Source organism: Saccostrea cucullata, unplaced genomic scaffold (assembly GCF_032062105.1).
Source record: "Saccostrea cucullata isolate Sc308-1 unplaced genomic scaffold, CSIRO_AGI_Scuc_v1 ctg125, whole genome shotgun sequence".
NCBI classification, from domain to species: domain Eukaryota; kingdom Metazoa; phylum Mollusca; class Bivalvia; order Ostreida; family Ostreidae; genus Saccostrea; species Saccostrea cuccullata.
This window is the reverse complement of record NW_026936290.1, coordinates 668,569-687,125: the sequence shown is the minus strand read 5'-3', so window position 1 is coordinate 687,125 and position 18,557 is coordinate 668,569. Positions and strand designations below refer to the sequence as shown.

Here is an 18,557-nt window from a genome sequence, read left to right as displayed (position 1 = left end):
TAACCATTTGCATTTATTTATTTTTATGCAATCTATACTAAATCTTGTACTTACCGAATGTCATAGGTCGTGACAACGAATTCATGAAATATAATCCATATAATCCAATTAAAACACAAATGATTTTAACTGACCACACTGCATCGTCAGCATACATGTGCTAAATAATCTCATTCGACAAACCTTTGCTGATTCCGTTGCCAGTATGAATTGGCCGAGGTGTGCCGAGAGGTGATATCTATAAATATGATAATGGGTGACGCAAACCCAATGTGAATGTAAAAAATAAAACTGTTTAGTACAAGAACAAATTTCAAACTATCATAATAAACTAAACTATGTTTTTTAAAAAAAGTGAGAGTGAGAGAGAGAGTGTGTGTGTGTGGGGGGGGGGGGGGGGGGGGGGTAGGCATTGAAAAATTAATCGGGTTGTATTTTAAATGGGTTTTTTTCCCGACCAAATACTAAAATCAGTTTGCACATTTTGATAAATTCATCAAAAACGCTTTGTACTAAAATAATATTTTATGTCGTTGAGAAAGTAAATTTAAAAAGTTCCAAATTATGGGAAAATTATTTATTTGAATCTAATTAAGTAATTTACTTCAATCATTAATTAAATTCTGTTATTTCAGACTGATTATGAATTAAGTATTTTAAAATACATATGTGAGGCTCAGAGTTGATATGGTCATCTGAAAATTTTATGTTCAATTTGACGAATACATGTACGGTGATAATTATAGAATTATTTTGACTTCTTCCTTGGAAAGTCCAATATGAATGAGTGTATATTTAGAGGCAAACACCATAGTGCGGGTATTACTGTCTCATGACAGCATCTAGTTATGAATTACTTCTGAATCTTCTGGACAAAAGAAATAGAAAAGAATGTTAATTAATAATGTAATTATATTTTATGTTTACCTGCGTCGTTTAACGACCACCATGGCTATAATGATGACCAATACTACAGTGACAGCGGCTACCACCCCTCCTACAACAGCTCCAACGGGGAATTCATCCTCATCTACAGACAAAGGCAAATATCTCCAACATTACAATCAAACTTTTTTTTATGTTATAATAGAGAATTTGAAATAAATTGTGTATTTGTCGGTGTATGGAAGTCTGACAGATGGACTCTAAGGGCTCCACCCCCCGCAGACTCTCGCCACTCGTCCTTTATATTTGTTTTCAGCTCACCTGAGCCGAAGGCTCAAGTGAGCTTTTCTGATCAAAACTTGTCCGTTGTCTGTTGTCGTCGTTGTCGTTGTCGTCGTAAACTTTTCACATTTCCATCTTCTTCTCAAGAACCACAGCGCCAATTTCAACCAAACTTGACACAAAGTATCCTTGGGTGAAGGGGATTCAAATTTGTTCAAATGAAGGGCCACGCCCTTTTCCAAGGGGAGATAATCATGAATTTGTTAAAAATTAATGGCATTTTTAAAAAATCTTCTTCTCCAGAACCGCTGGGCCAGGAAAGATGAAACTCATGTGGAAGCATCCTCAGGTAGTGTAGATTCAAGTTTGTACAAATCATGACCCCCGGGGCAAGGGTGGGGCCAAATGGCCGACCCAAGTTTTACATAGGAATGTATAGGAAAAATCTTTAAAAATCTTCTTCTCCAGAACCACTGGGCCAGGAAAGATGAAACTCATGTGGAGTCATCCTCAAGTAGTGTAGATTCAAGTTTGTTCAAATCATGACCCCCCGGGCAAGGATGGGGCCAAAATGGCCGACCCTAGTTTTACATAAGAATATATAAGAAAAATCTTTAAAAATCTTCTTCTCCAGAACCACTGGGCTAGGAAAGATGAAACTCATGTGGAAGAATCCTCAGGTAGTGTAGATTCAAGTTTGTTCAAATCATGACCCCCGGGGCAAGGGTGGGGCCAAAATGGCCGACCCAAGTTTTACATAGGGATATATAGGGAAACCTTTTAAAATCTTCTTTTCAAGTACTTCAAAGCTATGATTAGTGATACCCGGGGTATTTATATGCAATCATCCTCAGGTAGTGTAGATTCTAGTTAGTTCAAATGATGAACGCCTGGAGGGGGGGTGGGAGTAAATTCAAGCCCGATGTGCTCAGGTGAGCGCTGTGGCCCCTGGGCCTCTTGTTTTATATATACTGATGAACCGTTTGGCTTAAAGTTATTCAATATCAATATATATATATATATATATATATATATATATATATATATATATATATATATATATATATATATATATTATATATTGTAGACGTACTTTTTTCCACGGGGTCATAATTCCGCGGAATCTCAGTCTCAGTATACAGTCCTACGCTTAATATTTTACAATAAATAGTCTTTCCTCACAATTCTAAGCTTCCCTTATTTACACATGTAAGTTAGCTAGCTAAACAAAGGCTGAATACATACCTGGTATTTTAACTGTTGAATATGGACCATATTGGACTGAGTGTGAGCATCCTCCATTTGTACAGGCAAATAAAATCACCCTATAAAATAACATATTTACATCTTTTAGGAGTTCACTTACTTTTAAATTATAGAAATGTTTGTTATAAAAATGTCTGAGACACCCTAAATCAGCTGCTCATTTAGTCACTGTTCAGAGTACTCAACAGACACAGCTATGCACTACATATTTTGCAACAATACAAATAACTTTCCTCTAATTCCACGTAAAGAAAGAAACATACTAATTAAAAGAAACCTACAACCGATACACAGATACAAATACACTAACGTAGATAAAATATAAACAAAGACAAAGCAAGAACACAAGTACAAACATACGTCACCATTCCACGCCAATACCATGACTATAAAAAGGCCAAATGTCAGAAATGCAAAGGGTATATCCCAGCGCTGATATCATGGATAATACTATACAAATATTGACTGGGGTTGAGGGCAACATTGATTATGTTAGCCCACGAGGAACGACATATTGCCCGACACGAAGTGGAGGGCAATATTTTCGTTCCGGGGGGGGGGGGGGGGGGGGGGCGAACATAATCAATGATGCCCGAAAACACAGTTAATTATGTTCCCCAAACGGAGTTTGGGAACATATTGTTTTTACTCGGTTTCTTATTATTATTATTTTTTTTCTTATTTGTTCTCCGGTACTTTTTTGTCCGCGAGTGTTCTCAGAAACTGTTCACCCAACTGACCTAAAACCTTTTTAGGGTTAATGGGTGTGTAGTGTAGGTGTGCGGAACGAAGGTCATTTTGCGCGCATACGCATGCACGTGCGTGCGCGTGCAACACGTGAAATGACTTGTATACTTAATATAGCTATAACTTTTACATTTTTTAATGAAATGATTTGAAACTTATTATTTAAAGATATATTAATAGTGTAGATAATGTGACACTGTCAAATTAGCACGAACTCACGCGCATGCACGTGCGCTTCGCTCTGATTGGCTGAAACAAAAATCTCAATATCTTTTTTGTTTTTTGACGAAATACTGTGAAATTTAAAACATAGGCATACTTTAGGATGTTCTACAATATGATATATAGAAATTGTCATGAAATTACGCGCATGCACGTGCGCTGCAATCTGATTGGCTAAAACTTTAAATGGCTATAACTCCCTTGTTTTTCAACCAAACAGCATGGGATTTAGAACATAGACAGACGTAATGGACTCCTACAAGAAGGTATGGTCATCATGAGCATGCTTGCACGTGCATGAACGTGCGCTTCGCTCTGATTGGCTGAAACAAAATTCTCAATATCTTTTTTGTTTTTTGACGAAATGCTTTGAAATTTAAAATATAGACATGCTTTAGGATATCCTACAAAATGATATATAATAATTTTCATCAAATCACGCGCAAGCACGTGCGCTGCAATCTGATTGGCTTAAACTTTAAATGGCTATAACTCCCTTGGTTTTCAACCAAACAGCATGGGATTCAGAACTTAGATAGACATTATAGACTCCTACAAAAGGGTATGGTCATAATGCACATGCATGCACGTGCGTGCACGTGAAATGAGTAAAATTACAAATACACTAGATTAAACATATTTTTGGATTAAATGCTGTAATATTTAGTATATTAAAATATATGATTAGTGTAGACAAGATGATATGGTCATTACGCACATGCATTCAAATGCGCATGCGTGCAATGCTGAAATTGATTACCTCTGGGAAAACTTTGTTAAAATCTTAAATGTATCGCGTTTGTCTTATTTAATGAAGCTTACACGGAATATGGCACAAAAGGGAGTTGGAGAGCGTTTGGGGAACATCTGTAACGGTTCCCGTTACAATTAGCCCTAGTTAATGTTTTGTTATATGAAATACAGTAAAGAATTCAATTTTATTTATTGTGAAGAAACATGACAAAATGAAACGTAAATAAAATTGTCCGTTTACTTTTATGAAAAATTGTAAATTTTTAAGGTAGCAATGAACGTCTGTCTATTCAATCCTAACTGTAATTGTAGTTTATCGTAACACTGCATTTAGTAATGAAGTTTTGAGGACGGGGTTTAGTGTTCATGATGGGCTGCTACATCACATTCATCAGGTACTGGTCATCGATGTCGTTCAAAAAGTCCAGTTCAAAATTTTCTGTACTGTTTTCCATTGCTACTGTTTTCCTGGTTAGTGATAAAACTTTCGATGACATCGGCTTTGACATCTCACTCTTTTTCTGTTTCATTCAGACGGAATGCATAGTGTTTAATGCAAGACTCGGATTTGTGTCCTGTTAATCCTATGATGTGTCGTGCCTCGTATCCACATTCGTCGAGGATATAAGTATCCCTTATGCAATGGTTAGTAAAAAAAAAAAAACGGTAATAAATCTCCGCGTCCGAGGTGTCCGCAAATCAAGCCATTTTTACCTGTTTGTATATTTGACCTCAACGATGAGCCTATAAATGTGACGTCACATTGTTTTTGGAGTCGTGAAGGTTGAATGCTGGATCTTTAAACAGAAGAGTCCATACCTGTATGATTGTCCAGAATTAAGAGGTCCATTACAGTATACATTGGAACTCATTGAGGAACATGCTGGATCTTCACCAATGGTAAATTCAGATGATGTTGATCTTTTTCTTCTGGATCCTACAAAAATATGAAGTCTTGATGAAAAACGATGATCCCTTAATTTTTATGCTTTATTTGTGAAAGTATATATATTTTGTCTTTAACTTAAGATCTGAATAAAACAAAAGAAACTTTCAAAAAAATACATTTATAAAATAAGTTAAATTTGCATAAGGATTTGAAAATTTGATTAAACAATCATTAAGTGCTTTCTCCAAAAATGTAATCGAAAAAGATTGACTGTTCAAATAAGTTATTGTTTGTTTCCGAGAACACATTTCAGTGTCTGAGGTAAAAAACGTAAGATACTAATACTTCATTCTTCGTACAGTCTATTTCGAAAAATCTGAAATTCAAGAGATGAACAAAATATTTTCTATAATTTATATCCTACAAAGCATTCACAAAAATTTAAATTATTTCTGTCCAAGTTGTTCTTTAGACTTCAGTTGATTTCAGAATTTTGGCGTAACCAACCCAATTTTAAAACTGAAAAATGAATGGTCTGGATGCAAGGATACGCTGTGTATTCTTTGATTGATATTGTCCCATGATTCTGGACATACTTCATCTAAGTACTTGTTCTTGATATATGGTTTTAAAGATATCAAAAAGGGCACCAACACATTCGTGAAAATACAGCAATAAAAATATTTTGTTGACTGGTTTCGACCAGGGATGGTATCCATAAAAACAATCAAGCATTAAGGTAAAGAATTCGGACCTGGCAAAACTTTATTATAATTAAATAAAGTTACCTATAGTGATAACTTTGATCCTATTGTTCACTGTTTTTAGAAAGTTAGTCTAGAACCTGAGATTAAGTAAGTAAATGAAATTATTCTTTAAATTGTGGATTGTTTTACTTCTGTTTCGTCATATTTGGCAATAAAAGCATGGCAGCACAGACTATACGTGGACATACAATGACGCATGTACACATAGATTGCTAAAAAAAATTGTACAAGAGGACATTATGTTAAAATTTCTATAGAAATTTTTGGATAACATATCAGTCTGGTTTCACCTGTGTTCCCTCATTAGATATGACGACATTAATTAGTAACGCCATGGAAATCGGTAACACCATGTTAAGGAGTAAGGCAAAAATGTTAAGATGTTTCAGAGTAACTAGTAGGTAGTGACAGATGGAAACAGAACAGTTACTTGTTTCACAATCCCTGTGTTAGCACAAAAAGTCAAGAAAACAAAATATGTATGATTTAGAGAAGTACCTCCATTCCTGATTTCGTCCATGTACGTTTGATTTGTGACTCTTTATAATGGAAATCCAGTTTTACTGGCATCATGCCAGTTTGGTAGCCTTTCCCAATTTTCTTTTACACTTAATGATCCGTGATCTAAAATTGCAGAGATTGCAAATAAAATTTAAATATCATATATATAATTAATATCTATATTAATTAAGATTGTGTTGAGTTCTACTAACTTTTACATTTAGATTTTTCACACACAGTTATTCCAAATAGAACTAGTATTCCGTTTAAATCATTTCTAAAGAAATCTGTGTTAAGTTCTACTGTGATGGTTTGCTGTGAAGACTTGTGTAGACCTGGCATAGTACTTATCAATTCTATGTTGTTGTCTATTGGAGGACCTAAAGTGGAGACAAAGTAAGAAAGTTTTTATTCTGCTGCATTACGAACAAATCTGAGGTGAAAGTGAATAAAAAGTAGATTGATATATCTTACTGAACAATAGGCAATTTTGTCTTTTAGTGTTTTCCCTTTATTTCAAAGAAATGGGTTAGAAATCAGTTATTATAGGTTAGGGATTGAGGTTTATGACCAAATATTTCCATTTCTAATTTTTCTCTCTGTGATAACTCTTTGAAAGTTAGCGGAGTTAATTTCTTTATAATTCTACCGGAATGTAAATTAGGCAGATCAATAGGCCAGGAGCTAAGGAGGCCTAATATGCATGCAGATCGCGTGCGCATCTGCCTCTGTGTCTGACGCTAAGTTTTACAAATGGAAAAGCAGACCGTTACTCCAGAAAAATAAATGTGTACGTTTTGCTCAAAAGAGTTTTATTTGAATACTTACAATGATATAGTTTAAAGATTAAAAAAATATTAATGATTTAATAAGAGATCACAAGAATACTCACGGCCAGAAGGTATTGTATAGGTAAGTTGAGCATCCTGACCTGCCATACTCTCATTATTTGTGACAAACACCTTTAAAACAAGGAAACTTTGAAATATTTCTTAGTAAAAATGTATACCATTTATCTGAATATAAGGTTGCTAAAATAAAATGAATAGTTCAAGTGAGATAATCATAAAGAAAATTAGAGTCGGGAAAAAAGGAAAGGAGCTGCTGAAGTTGAATACATCTTACCAAATATATGTGTGCATCAGTATGTTGTTTCAATTAAAAAAAATATCTTAAATAGTTTTTTTTCTAAAACAGAGCTAGGTCAAATATAACGGTCAAAAATTATAATAGATAGAAATACGTTTGATCACTATCAATATGCATCAGCATTTGAAGATTCATTGAATTATCTTGGTAATGCTGCAAGCCTGGAATCTAAATTATCTTGAAACCCCTAAATGTGCATTGGCAATAAATAAATATAAAAATCTGAAGTCAGAAACATTTTTAAACAAAATGCTTAACACGTTAACAGTGAAATTAAAATAGATTGAGATTAAGACTTACCGTTACAGTATATTTTTTCTCTGGTTCAACTGTAAAATTTTGTTCAACACGTTGTATTGAGAAGGAGACTGGTATTGTTCCAGTTAATATCTCTGTCTGTAAAAGAAAAAAATGTCAAATATATTTAATCTAAGGGAAACACTGCAGTTTAATCAATTCATTGTTTACCTGATAAGTCATCCACAACTAACTCAGAAGGGTAGCACTTGGCTTGTTCCCGATCCTGTCATATTTTTTCTACTTACTTTTTTAACATACACGGTAACAGTCGGTAATCTTACGTATTTATTTTTTTTATGAATTACTTCTTCAACTGGTGATTTTTTTATTTGATCAAAAATGAAAGTCCGACAGTACTGTAATAATATGTATGTATACATGTATACAATCTGTTTTGCAAAATAGTTTCATCCAGAAAGATGTTCAGAGGAGTATTGCGGACAATGGGTTACAGGTAGCCTGTATGCAATACTTTGTCAAAATGAAGTCCAACAAATTTGATAAAGTCATCAGTACATGTGAATTAGAAAAACTAATTACCCTTTTATTAGTGATTTTGAAATGATAGTTTTCTAAGACACCATTGCGTTCCCTCAATGATGGAATGTTCCAATATGCGTATGCCACTCTGTAGTTCCCTTCTTTAATATTGACAGTCAAGTTTGCCACTTGTCCTGGTGCTACATGCCAAAAAACAATGAATGTGTCAACATTGAAACCATTGTCAATCCTATTTGCAGAGGAGGTTAGTATTTTAAGTTAAAGACCAATTCTATATTGAATTTTCACTTTCTATTCATAGCCCAATATATTTCACTGCATAGCGAAAATTCAAATGACAATAAAGCTTGAAATAGCAAGGCTATGGTATAGCCAAATCTAAATCCAAAATCCATTGCAATGCTAATTAAAATAAATGTACGATTAACCTTCAGAAGAAAGGAAAGTCTCATCGCTAAATTTCAGCACCACTCCTACCCAATGTTCAGTCATTTAAATTAACTTAAATCAACACAGACTTGGAATGTCTGTTAAAATTTGATTCCCTATAAAGTTATTGTGGCTATACTCTAAACTGTGAGGCCATGATCTTGAAACTGAGAAATAAATTTGAATTGTTCTATTTAGGGATGTTCTGTATGCCAACTGGTAAGATTCAGGTGCCTCAATAAGAATAGAATTCTATTGGCATTCTATACCAACCGTCAAATAAATTCCTTATATTGCATATATATTTACCTTACAAAGGCATTTTTAGTCTAAACTAAGAATTTATTGCAAAAATAAAAAAGAATTATGTAGGCAGTATCAAATAAATGAAAAACAAACCTGCTTGTTTTGTTCTGACAATATCTGATAAATCTGATCCATTAATCCCTTTAATTGTAGCAGCAATAACTTTGAACTTGTATGACCAGTATTCCTCTAGATCAGCTATGGACAAAGACTTCTGATGAAAACCTAAATAAGATGTAAAAAAAAAAATATTTAAGTAGATTCTGTATTTTTTTTTTCAGTTTACGACCCTCTATACACTGTACAGTTGTATATTTGTATTGTTTTCTTTTTTATCTATAGTGACAGTGATCTGCCCTTAGTTCTGCAAACAAACTAGCGCGCTTTATGGAATATGCCTACGCGATAAATCGATGTAATTTACACACCAATAACCCTTACAAAAAATTGAATACCCTACCATTTTATTCCATTGATAACTATTTCTTGAAGGGTATGGAGATGAAATAATACTACAATATGATGTGATATAACCATTAATCCTCAGTTATTCAAGTTGTAAAAGTAATGATTCATTTACATCTTTTGAATATTACTATTCCAACCAAGCGGTGGAGTTAAAGGGAATGGAAGTTACTTTATTCCACTTTTACAAATGACAGCGGCACTAGATACCGTGTCCCGATAATGACTACTATTGGCTTTAATATTTGGTGTGTACTAATTTTGCCAGACACCTTAAAATGTGCATAAGGCATTTTTGTAGAATAATAACCAGCTGTCCCCAAAATATTAGTGTTCTCTTAAAGGCCAGCATATGGGGCATAATTGTTTCACAAACACATCTTGTCCAATCAACTGAAAAGGAACATTGGTATTTTTTCTTATTCATAAACATTAGTGAGTTTAGTTGGCAATAACTGGTAACTTAGTTTATTATTTGTAGCATAATTCAGTGAAAAGCATACACACCTTACAAATCATGAATTTTTGCAAAGTTGAACATAATTTAATAACAATGAAGTTTAATACACACCGTATGTGTACCGTTTTGGTTGTTTCAGGATAAAATTTGCTCCAGTATCATCGGTCCCTTCATACACTTCTATAGTGTACGTTGTATTGCCAGGTGAGGGACCTGCTACATCCCAAGACAATGTAAGAGTCTTTGCCTCCATATGAGTTGCTCTGATACTTCCAGGTTTTTGTGGAGCTGAATGATATTAGGATGAAGATAGAGTTAACATGATATTTTACTAAGAAGACTTGTAAAAAAAAAATCATAGTGGACCAAGAAGACTTTAAACATCATTGTGGGTTTTTTGCTGAAAAAATCCTTCATGGTTAAGGTTGTTTTAGGAATCAAAAAGATCTTTAATATTTATACTATCAATTCATTGTAAGTTTTCCTCAAAGAAAAGTCTACGCATCATGTTTTCTTTTTTATTCCATAAGATACATATGATATATGGAAGACTTAAATAATACATGTGATTGCTTACTTTCTTCTCCAGTCTTTGCTGTTGCATTATTAAAGCGTCCTTCACCATTTCTGTTTACTGCGGCCACTTTCACAATATAGTGGGTGTAAGGTTTTAGTTCTGTTACTTGGTGTACCATAGGCTGATATATATCTGGTTTTTGGATGAACTGGGGGTTTGTACAGTCAACTATATCCTTTAAACATATTACGATTCAGCAATAAAAAGCATAGCACATCGCAATTCCCTTTGTTCTAGGGTTGCTAATAAGGCAAGAGAAATACTACTAGTAATTCTATCATGCCAAATATAGCAACCAAAAGACAAATCCCTTTTATATCTTAAGCACAATATCCATGCAGGGTTTGTTAAGTGACAGGATTTATTCTTATTTAAAATGGGCTTGCTCCAAAATTTATCACGTAGCATTTTATCCAGAAAAAAACAGGGTAGGTTAAAGGAAGAAAACTTCCATATATGTTTGGTCATTGTTTATGGCCGAAGAAGAAACACTGAAAAAAATAATGTGTTCAATCATCTCCAAAATCTGGTAAGATTCCTACTTTGATTCATCATTATTGAAATTGACAAGCTACCTTAATTGTTAAATGAGCATTCTTGTTGATTTTAAAAATTAAGACACAATTAACGGCTAAAATACCTTGAAATTTAACCTTAAAGAGAAAGACTGGGTTAGAGATGGAGCAACTATTAATGTGAACTTTTTTTCAAAAGTCCTTATATAGTGTTGCTGGAAATTGCATTTCTAAGAAAAAGGAACCATTAGCTAATTTTTGTAAGATTCAGAACCCAGGCCCAGGTCTGAGAGTTTGGTCCTAGATGCAGGTTCGGTCACCAAAGGTTTGAGGTAAGTAACTCGAAAATGGTTCTGTATCAAATATTTCAACCCAGCCATTTATCCATAAAACTAAAATTGAACCCAGCATCTTAAGCATGTTTGGTATTATACGTCCTTAGATGCACCATCAATGCAAGTTGGCTACAAGGCTCATAATTTAAAATGGACCTGTTCCTCAAAATTTAACTGTTCACTTATCTGAAATATGTAGATCAGATCAAGCATCCATGCAAGTTTTCTTTAAGTTTGGTTCAGTTTTGATTACACTTTATCAAGGTTACCACTACTGATATTGATAGCAACACCAGCCAGGGTATAAGGGTATAGGATAAGATCGTCTTGAAGGGATAGGTAATCTAGTATGAAGGTCAGACAATACACCAATTAAAGCTTGTCTGGTATACCAGGTTTGACTTATTTACGTGAAAGTTTTTTATCTAGGAAACCTATAAGTGCGAGGGGGTCATACGTTCTGGGATTCTTTTGACATAATATATGGTTAACTTTGAACAATGGATCTGATTTAGTGGTTTCTATATATGCTTACATGTATCTCGGTATATTCATGTAAAAAGTAGCTAAATGTTCTAAATTAAGTTAAAATAACTATATATTATCATTTTATTCACAGAAGACTATTTAACATAAATATTAAATATAATAACTTCATAACAAATATTAAGAATATAAGGAGTAGTTACATCTGAACATTTCAAACGTAAGATAAAATAGTATACAGCAGTTTCGATCAAGGGAATACTGTTATTTAACTCTTTAATAAAAAAAAATATTTACACGTGATATTTTCAAAGTAAATTATGTACTGATACTGTATGTAAAGAACCATAGCAAAACTGCCTAGAATTCCTCCACTCAATGTCAAAATCCATGTTGACAATTTTCACTCTCAGAATCCTTTTGCTATGAACTATGTTTAAAATCACTCAATTATAGTGCCATAGCCTTGAAAACTCTAATATAAAAACACAAACGATGGGAAATTGTTATATTAAGAATACTAGTATTCCAAATTCTCAAGACAGGATTTTAAAAAATTTGCAAGAATTTTAGATTCAAGAAAGTCCTGTTCCACTCGAGAAATTAAAAACATAATTTAAAAAGGACTGAATATTTCTGCATGTATACATCTGTTCCTTACCTTACATTGTGGACAGTTTCCTACAAGAAAGATCTCTTGTACACAGGCGGATCCTTCCATGATAACGATTCTGTATCCAGCTAATTGATCCTTAACATTTTCAGGTGTATCAAATCTAATTTTGAACCCTCTGCTACCAATTTCATTTACACTTAGATAAGTTGGAGGGCCAGATACTGAAATCGAAATTAAATAAGAATGCCAATATTTCAAGAAAACATTTCTTGAGATAGTGCTTCAAATGTCTCTGTTTCCATTTACTTTCATACTTTCTTAAATTTGCAAGTCTCATAAGTAGGGCATGGAATTACGACACAATGATATTCATGAAAAAATATTTCTTGTTATTGTTTTAGACATCTACATGTATTTAAATATAAACATTATTTTATTTGTTAAAAAAGATATTAACGTAACCGTATTGCAGAAAAACCCTACCTTTCATTATGTTTTTTCTGCAACAGCTGCAACATTATTTTTTTCTATTCTTATACAATCTTATACTCAACATGAATTAAAGTAACCAGGTCTATACTGTCAGACACATGAAATTAGACCCACAACGTACATTTTAATTAAGTTATTGATTTTTATTGTTCTGAATTTGTTGATCTTTCTTTTTCTATATTATAAAATATAAAATTTGAACGCCTTTTTGTCCCAACCTTACTCTAGGTAGTCATCATTCGAAGAAACGTAGATCAATCTGGAGATATGACCAATAATGAATTTTCATAGTTGTTGTTTCATCAACATTTTAATCGTGAGATATGAAAATACTCAACAGATTTCAAGATAAAAGTCCATTTAAATCATACAAATCGGGAGAGCAAACATGGACCTCCAAAAACATCAGAGATGGGATTGGGTGCCATGGACAGGAGAGAACATCCACTACCGATCATTTGTTCCTTGACATGATCGGGAAACACGATAAATCAGTGGGTAAGTATTGACTTAACAATTGCTATGAACAAGAGGTCTACGGGCCTTATAGATCACCTGAGTATCATGAAACAACTTTCTAACATTTGAATTTGGCTCGTATTTTAAACCAGAGGCCAGGAAATTTAGAAAGAGACACCACATGCCTTTGCAGTTCTTGAGGATAACATTTTTCCTATATATTCCAAGGTAAAATTTTGATCGACCATTGTGGCCCCACCCTTTCCCCGCAGGTCATGATTTGAACAAACTTAAATCTACACTACCTGAAGATGTTTCCATATATATATGACCGATCCTGGCTTTATTGTTCTTGAGTAGAAGATTTTTAAAGATTTTTCCCTACAAACTTCCTGTGTAAAAATTTGACCGTCCATTGTAGCCCACTCTACCCCCAGGGGTCATAATTTGAACAAACTTGAATCAGAGGATGCTTTCACGTAAGTTTCATCTTTTTTAGCCGAGTGGTTCTTGAGAAGAAGATTTTTATAAAATGCAATGTATTTTTTTAATAATTCATAATTATCTCTCATCAGAAGAGGTCGTGGTCTTTCATTTGAACAAACTTGAATCCCCTTCACTCAAAGATACTTTGATACAAGTTTGGTTTAAAAATTGGCCCAGTTGTTTTTGAGAAAATGAAAATGTGAAACGTGTACGACAACGACGACAGACAAGGCTCACTTGACTTCGGCTAAAATGAGCAAATGAAATCACGTCGTTGATATATCTGTATAAGTATTTGAAGGCCACAGAAAGTGTTTTCTTTTTCTCGTGTAGAATTTTAAAAGTGGTATTAAAATAGATCGGTTTATAAAGGAGCACCACACTTAGTGCTCATCAAATTTAGGCTGTCTAAAAGGTGATCTAAGAAAAATAAAACTACAAAGATATTTTCAGAAACCCAAAGATTTTCTAACATCACCCTCAGAGTGCTAGAAACGGAATAATTTTTGGGAGTTGAACTATGTTCAGACTCCCAAGGTCGTCACGCGGTTTCAGTAATTTTACGATGAATTATATAGCGGCCGTCGTGGTGTTTCTGTGTCGGCCAATTTACTCCCCTGAGATATTCAATACAAACTCGTTCCAGTCTATATAAACTCGAAGAAACTTCCGCAATAAAAATAGTCCATTTCATTTTTCTGAATTAATCTAATTTTCATAAATGATTTTAAAGTTAATATAATAGAATTTTATTTAACTTAATTTAAATAGCATATTTTTGTCACCTCTCTTGAGAAATGACAATTTTGATTTCCGTATGAAAAAAAGTCCCAGTTTTCCGTCGTTTATCATTCGGCAATCCTCGGCTGACTCCACTACGCTCCATTACAAAAAGTGCGAGGTCATCCAAGGAGCAACATCTGGTCTAACTGGTTTGACAATGACGCGATTGTCTAAATATAAAGATGTAAACAAAGATGTAAGTTCAAAGGAACGCTAAAGTTTAACCCAACTTCTTTCAATTTGTTTCAGCAATAAAGAGACAGAACAAAGTTTCTTTTTTTAAAAAATACTGCGGAAAATATTACTGTCAGACATTTATTTGCTCTGAAAAGTAAAATGATCTGTTAGACTGGAAAATTTTTGTCAGACCAGATACATGCAACTCATTTTTTTACGTTGGTAAAGGGAAAAAATAATAGCATCAAAGTTTGTTGATATTAGATCTCACAATTTCAAATGACATTAATTTTGCATCCTTAATTTCATGAATTTATCAGCATTCAGTTGGTCACGTGTACAACACCAAATCTGAACTTGAAAAATGTGTATGTACTTGCATTGCAGTATTACCTTATGAAATGTATCATTTGATTTTATTATATAATAATTAAAACAGTTAAAACTACTGATTACATGCGAATGCACGGACACATAGTATAATAATCCCAATGATTGATCTGTGAGAAAGATCGTTCCTCATGATTACAACTGTTTTTTTTTTCTTGATTCAAAGTAAGGTGTTAATTGATCCTTATGTCGCAGGTTCGATTCCTGTGGGATGCATTTGGAGATAAACTCTTTTGATGAGACCATATAATCCAAAATCCCATTTCGCAGTATGTGCTTGCACAAAACGATCCCTCACTACTCAATGGTTTTGAGTGTCGTGTATAGGTAAAAATTTGTAGACTTACATGTAGCTAGCTCCATCGACAAGTGGTAGTGTCTCAATATGATTGAAAAATTATCGAACGTAAGACAAACAAAATGTAAAGTATTCAGATACTTACTTCTATATAGAAATTACTTGAAATGAAATTTAAATTATGGAATAACAAAAATTGATGATTAAGTTATATGGATAGATACATTTGATTGATTGATTGTATACTGTTTAACATCCCTCTCCAGAATATTTCACTGATATGGAGACGTCGACATTGCCGGTGAAGGGCTGCAAATTTAGGCCTATGCTCGGCACTTACGGCCTTTGAAAAGGGAGGGATCTTTATCGTGCCACACCTGCTGTGACACGGGGCCTCGGTTTATACGATCTCATCCGAAGGACCGCCCCATTTATCGCCTTTTACGACAAGCAAGGTGGCACTGAGGACCTATTCTAACCCGGATCCCCACGGGGCGATAGATACATTTGATAAAATAGATCAGCACGGAGTTCTATAAAAATTAATTATTGTGTCCGAAAAGAAACATTCATACACAAAAGAGAATAGCAAATACTTGTTTTAATCAGAGGAAGAAAAATGACAATCCAGTGTCTGGTCTGTTTGTTTGTTTCTTGGGACCAAATATATCTTGTACACATTCTAAAGAAAATAGGGGGCGTTTTGATTCAAATGCTTCGGAAATATATATAAGGGTAGTGTTTGAGTTTGAGTAATAAATGGTTCTGAAAGAAGTTTGAAACCTACCCATAAAATAGTATTTTCGAGTTTGGAAAAATTATTTTTTGGTGGTGGGGGTTGTTTGTTTGGTTTGGTCAAATTGTTGAGTTAAGAATTAGAGAGAATAAATCCAGAACTAAACTTAACTGTTCGTGCACAATAAATATACAGTTTTTTCAATTGATGGCACTGTAGCTCTCCGGTCTGTCAAAATCTTTTTTTCGGAGAGCTACAGTTCTGCAGCTAATTTAAGAGCAGTCCCATGATCTTGGCTATTCATATGCAATAGAACTTATTTTTAATGTTTCGTGTTGTATCTCTAACAAATCAGTTCTAGATGACTTGAATCTGAAAGCATGAAACTGTTCCTATACTTCCTGTGAGATCTTTCAGATAACAATGTTCAACTCCCTTAAGTACTTTCAGTACTTTGATTTTTTAAAGTAATTTAATCTCATCAGAGTCGTTGCATTTTCACTTTGTGTATAGCAGTTATGTTAAAAAATACCTCCAGCCTTTGTTGAACAGTTGATAGTCTCACTTGGTTCACTAACTTTTTCTGTTTCCTCTGCATCGTTGATTGTCCGCACAGTGAAATTATTATTTTTCTCTGAAATATACATATTTTTATGAAATACATGTATACACATTTTATATACATTTTACGTTATCTTGATTTATGCAACAGATAAAAGTTTACAACACTCGACATGTTTTATATCGAATAACTTTCGGAACTGAATATGAAGTTAATCATAAAAAGGGTATGCACTAACCAAGCAAAATATCAAAAAAGTATATCAACGTGTGTCAGAGATATCCGTCAGATATTCATGTAAGATGCAAATGTGTAAAGTAAAATTACAAATAACATTTTAAGAACACAAATAAATGAAAAAAATCATGCATGTGCATTCCTTTGTATCCATGTGAGATTCACTAAATGTCTTATATTTTTCTTTTAGAAAACCCTTGTTACAACTTAGATGAACCTGCAACTCATAGAAAGGAATTTCAATACATTTTAAATATACGTAGAAATAATCAATTCAAGAACTCTACAATTTATTTTACACAGCTGCTAGCTTAAAAAATTATCATCTACAAAACATTCCACATTTAGTACTAAACATGCTTTTCAAAAACTAGCAGGAGGTAGCAGCAGTCTACTGGTAAACGGGTATACGAATATGAGGGGAACAATAACATTTACATGGTGAATTTATTCAAAAATAAAAGTTGATCTCAGCAAATCAAATTCAACACTTGCATAGAGATTTCTGTTCTTTTTTTCTGATAAGCGAGGCAAATTGTGTATGGGTCAATATAAAAAAAAGCAGCTAAATGGTTCATGTGAAAATTGGAAATACAATTAAATATTTCCGTTTCTTTTTTCTATCTAAATTGATAAAGCTGCACAATATTTTGGGAAAACAACATTTAGAAAACAGTAGGGAAGCTATTTTTTTTCAGAATGTTCTCGTAAATATTATCAAACTGTGTTTTTCTGTCATTGGTGTTACCTTATAAAATTTTGTTGTATAGAATCAAGTGAAAAACTTATGAATGCAAGCAATGATAAACATTTACTAGTATTATTCAAGTTTACTGATAAGTCCAAAAGTTTCATTGTCCAGTGATGAAAATTAAATTCTCAATCATATTTGTACAATGACGTGAGACAAAAATAAAAAGACACACGCTATACTATGCTGTAAATGTGGTGCCATGTGTGTATAAATCAAAATAAAATAGTTTATGATTTTTTTCAATGAGTAAAATTAGGTAATTTAAAGTTATCTCTAACATTTAAACTTATTAAAAGGGAAAAATAACACCTTTTAGGTTGGTTACTCCACTGACTCAGCTGTGACACCAATGATCGAAATCAGTAATACCAATGACTTAGCACTTAAAAACTAGCAATTTAACATAATACAACATGAAATTTTATGTGAAAGACAGAATACACTGCATGACTAACATACAGAAATGAAATAAGTTTCTGGGATTTCATACTTAAAATGATCTTATAACAAAAAGAAATCTGGTAACACCAGTGACTGAGACTTATCCCATTGTGACCATAGCGTAATACAGAGCTACATGAGGTGTACTGTCATTTAATCATTTAAAGAATATGTGATTTATGTAGTTATGTTGATAACTTTAAAAAAATATAAAGGAGAAAACCCCCTGTTGCAAACGTTAATTTTTTCTTATACTTTTCTTCAATAAAGCCCCACATGTATATTGTATAC

General features: G+C 33.3%; 1 protein-coding gene across 1 annotated transcript in view; it reads right to left on the bottom strand.

Annotated features, from left to right (window-relative positions):
* Positions 1 to 925: 925 nt before the first annotated feature.
* The window catches only part of LOC134245283 (receptor-type tyrosine-protein phosphatase eta-like), a 39,756-nt gene continuing 22,124 nt past the window's right edge, over positions 926 to 18,557 (bottom strand). The window contains exons 9-21 of the mRNA XM_062727588.1: positions 16,805 to 16,906; positions 12,497 to 12,672; positions 10,500 to 10,674; positions 10,034 to 10,210; positions 9,091 to 9,222; positions 8,302 to 8,441; positions 7,762 to 7,857; positions 7,205 to 7,274; positions 6,525 to 6,692; positions 6,310 to 6,435; positions 4,975 to 5,092; positions 2,413 to 2,492; positions 926 to 1,030 (exon numbers count right to left, since the gene is read on the bottom strand). Of these exons, the coding sequence (XP_062583572.1) occupies positions 6,353 to 6,435; positions 6,525 to 6,692; positions 7,205 to 7,274; positions 7,762 to 7,857; positions 8,302 to 8,441; positions 9,091 to 9,222; positions 10,034 to 10,210; positions 10,500 to 10,674; positions 12,497 to 12,672; positions 16,805 to 16,906 (1,319 nt within the window). The 3' untranslated portion in view covers positions 926 to 1,030; positions 2,413 to 2,492; positions 4,975 to 5,092; positions 6,310 to 6,352. The remainder of the gene's footprint in view (positions 1,031 to 2,412; positions 2,493 to 4,974; positions 5,093 to 6,309; positions 6,436 to 6,524; positions 6,693 to 7,204; positions 7,275 to 7,761; positions 7,858 to 8,301; positions 8,442 to 9,090; positions 9,223 to 10,033; positions 10,211 to 10,499; positions 10,675 to 12,496; positions 12,673 to 16,804; positions 16,907 to 18,557) is intronic.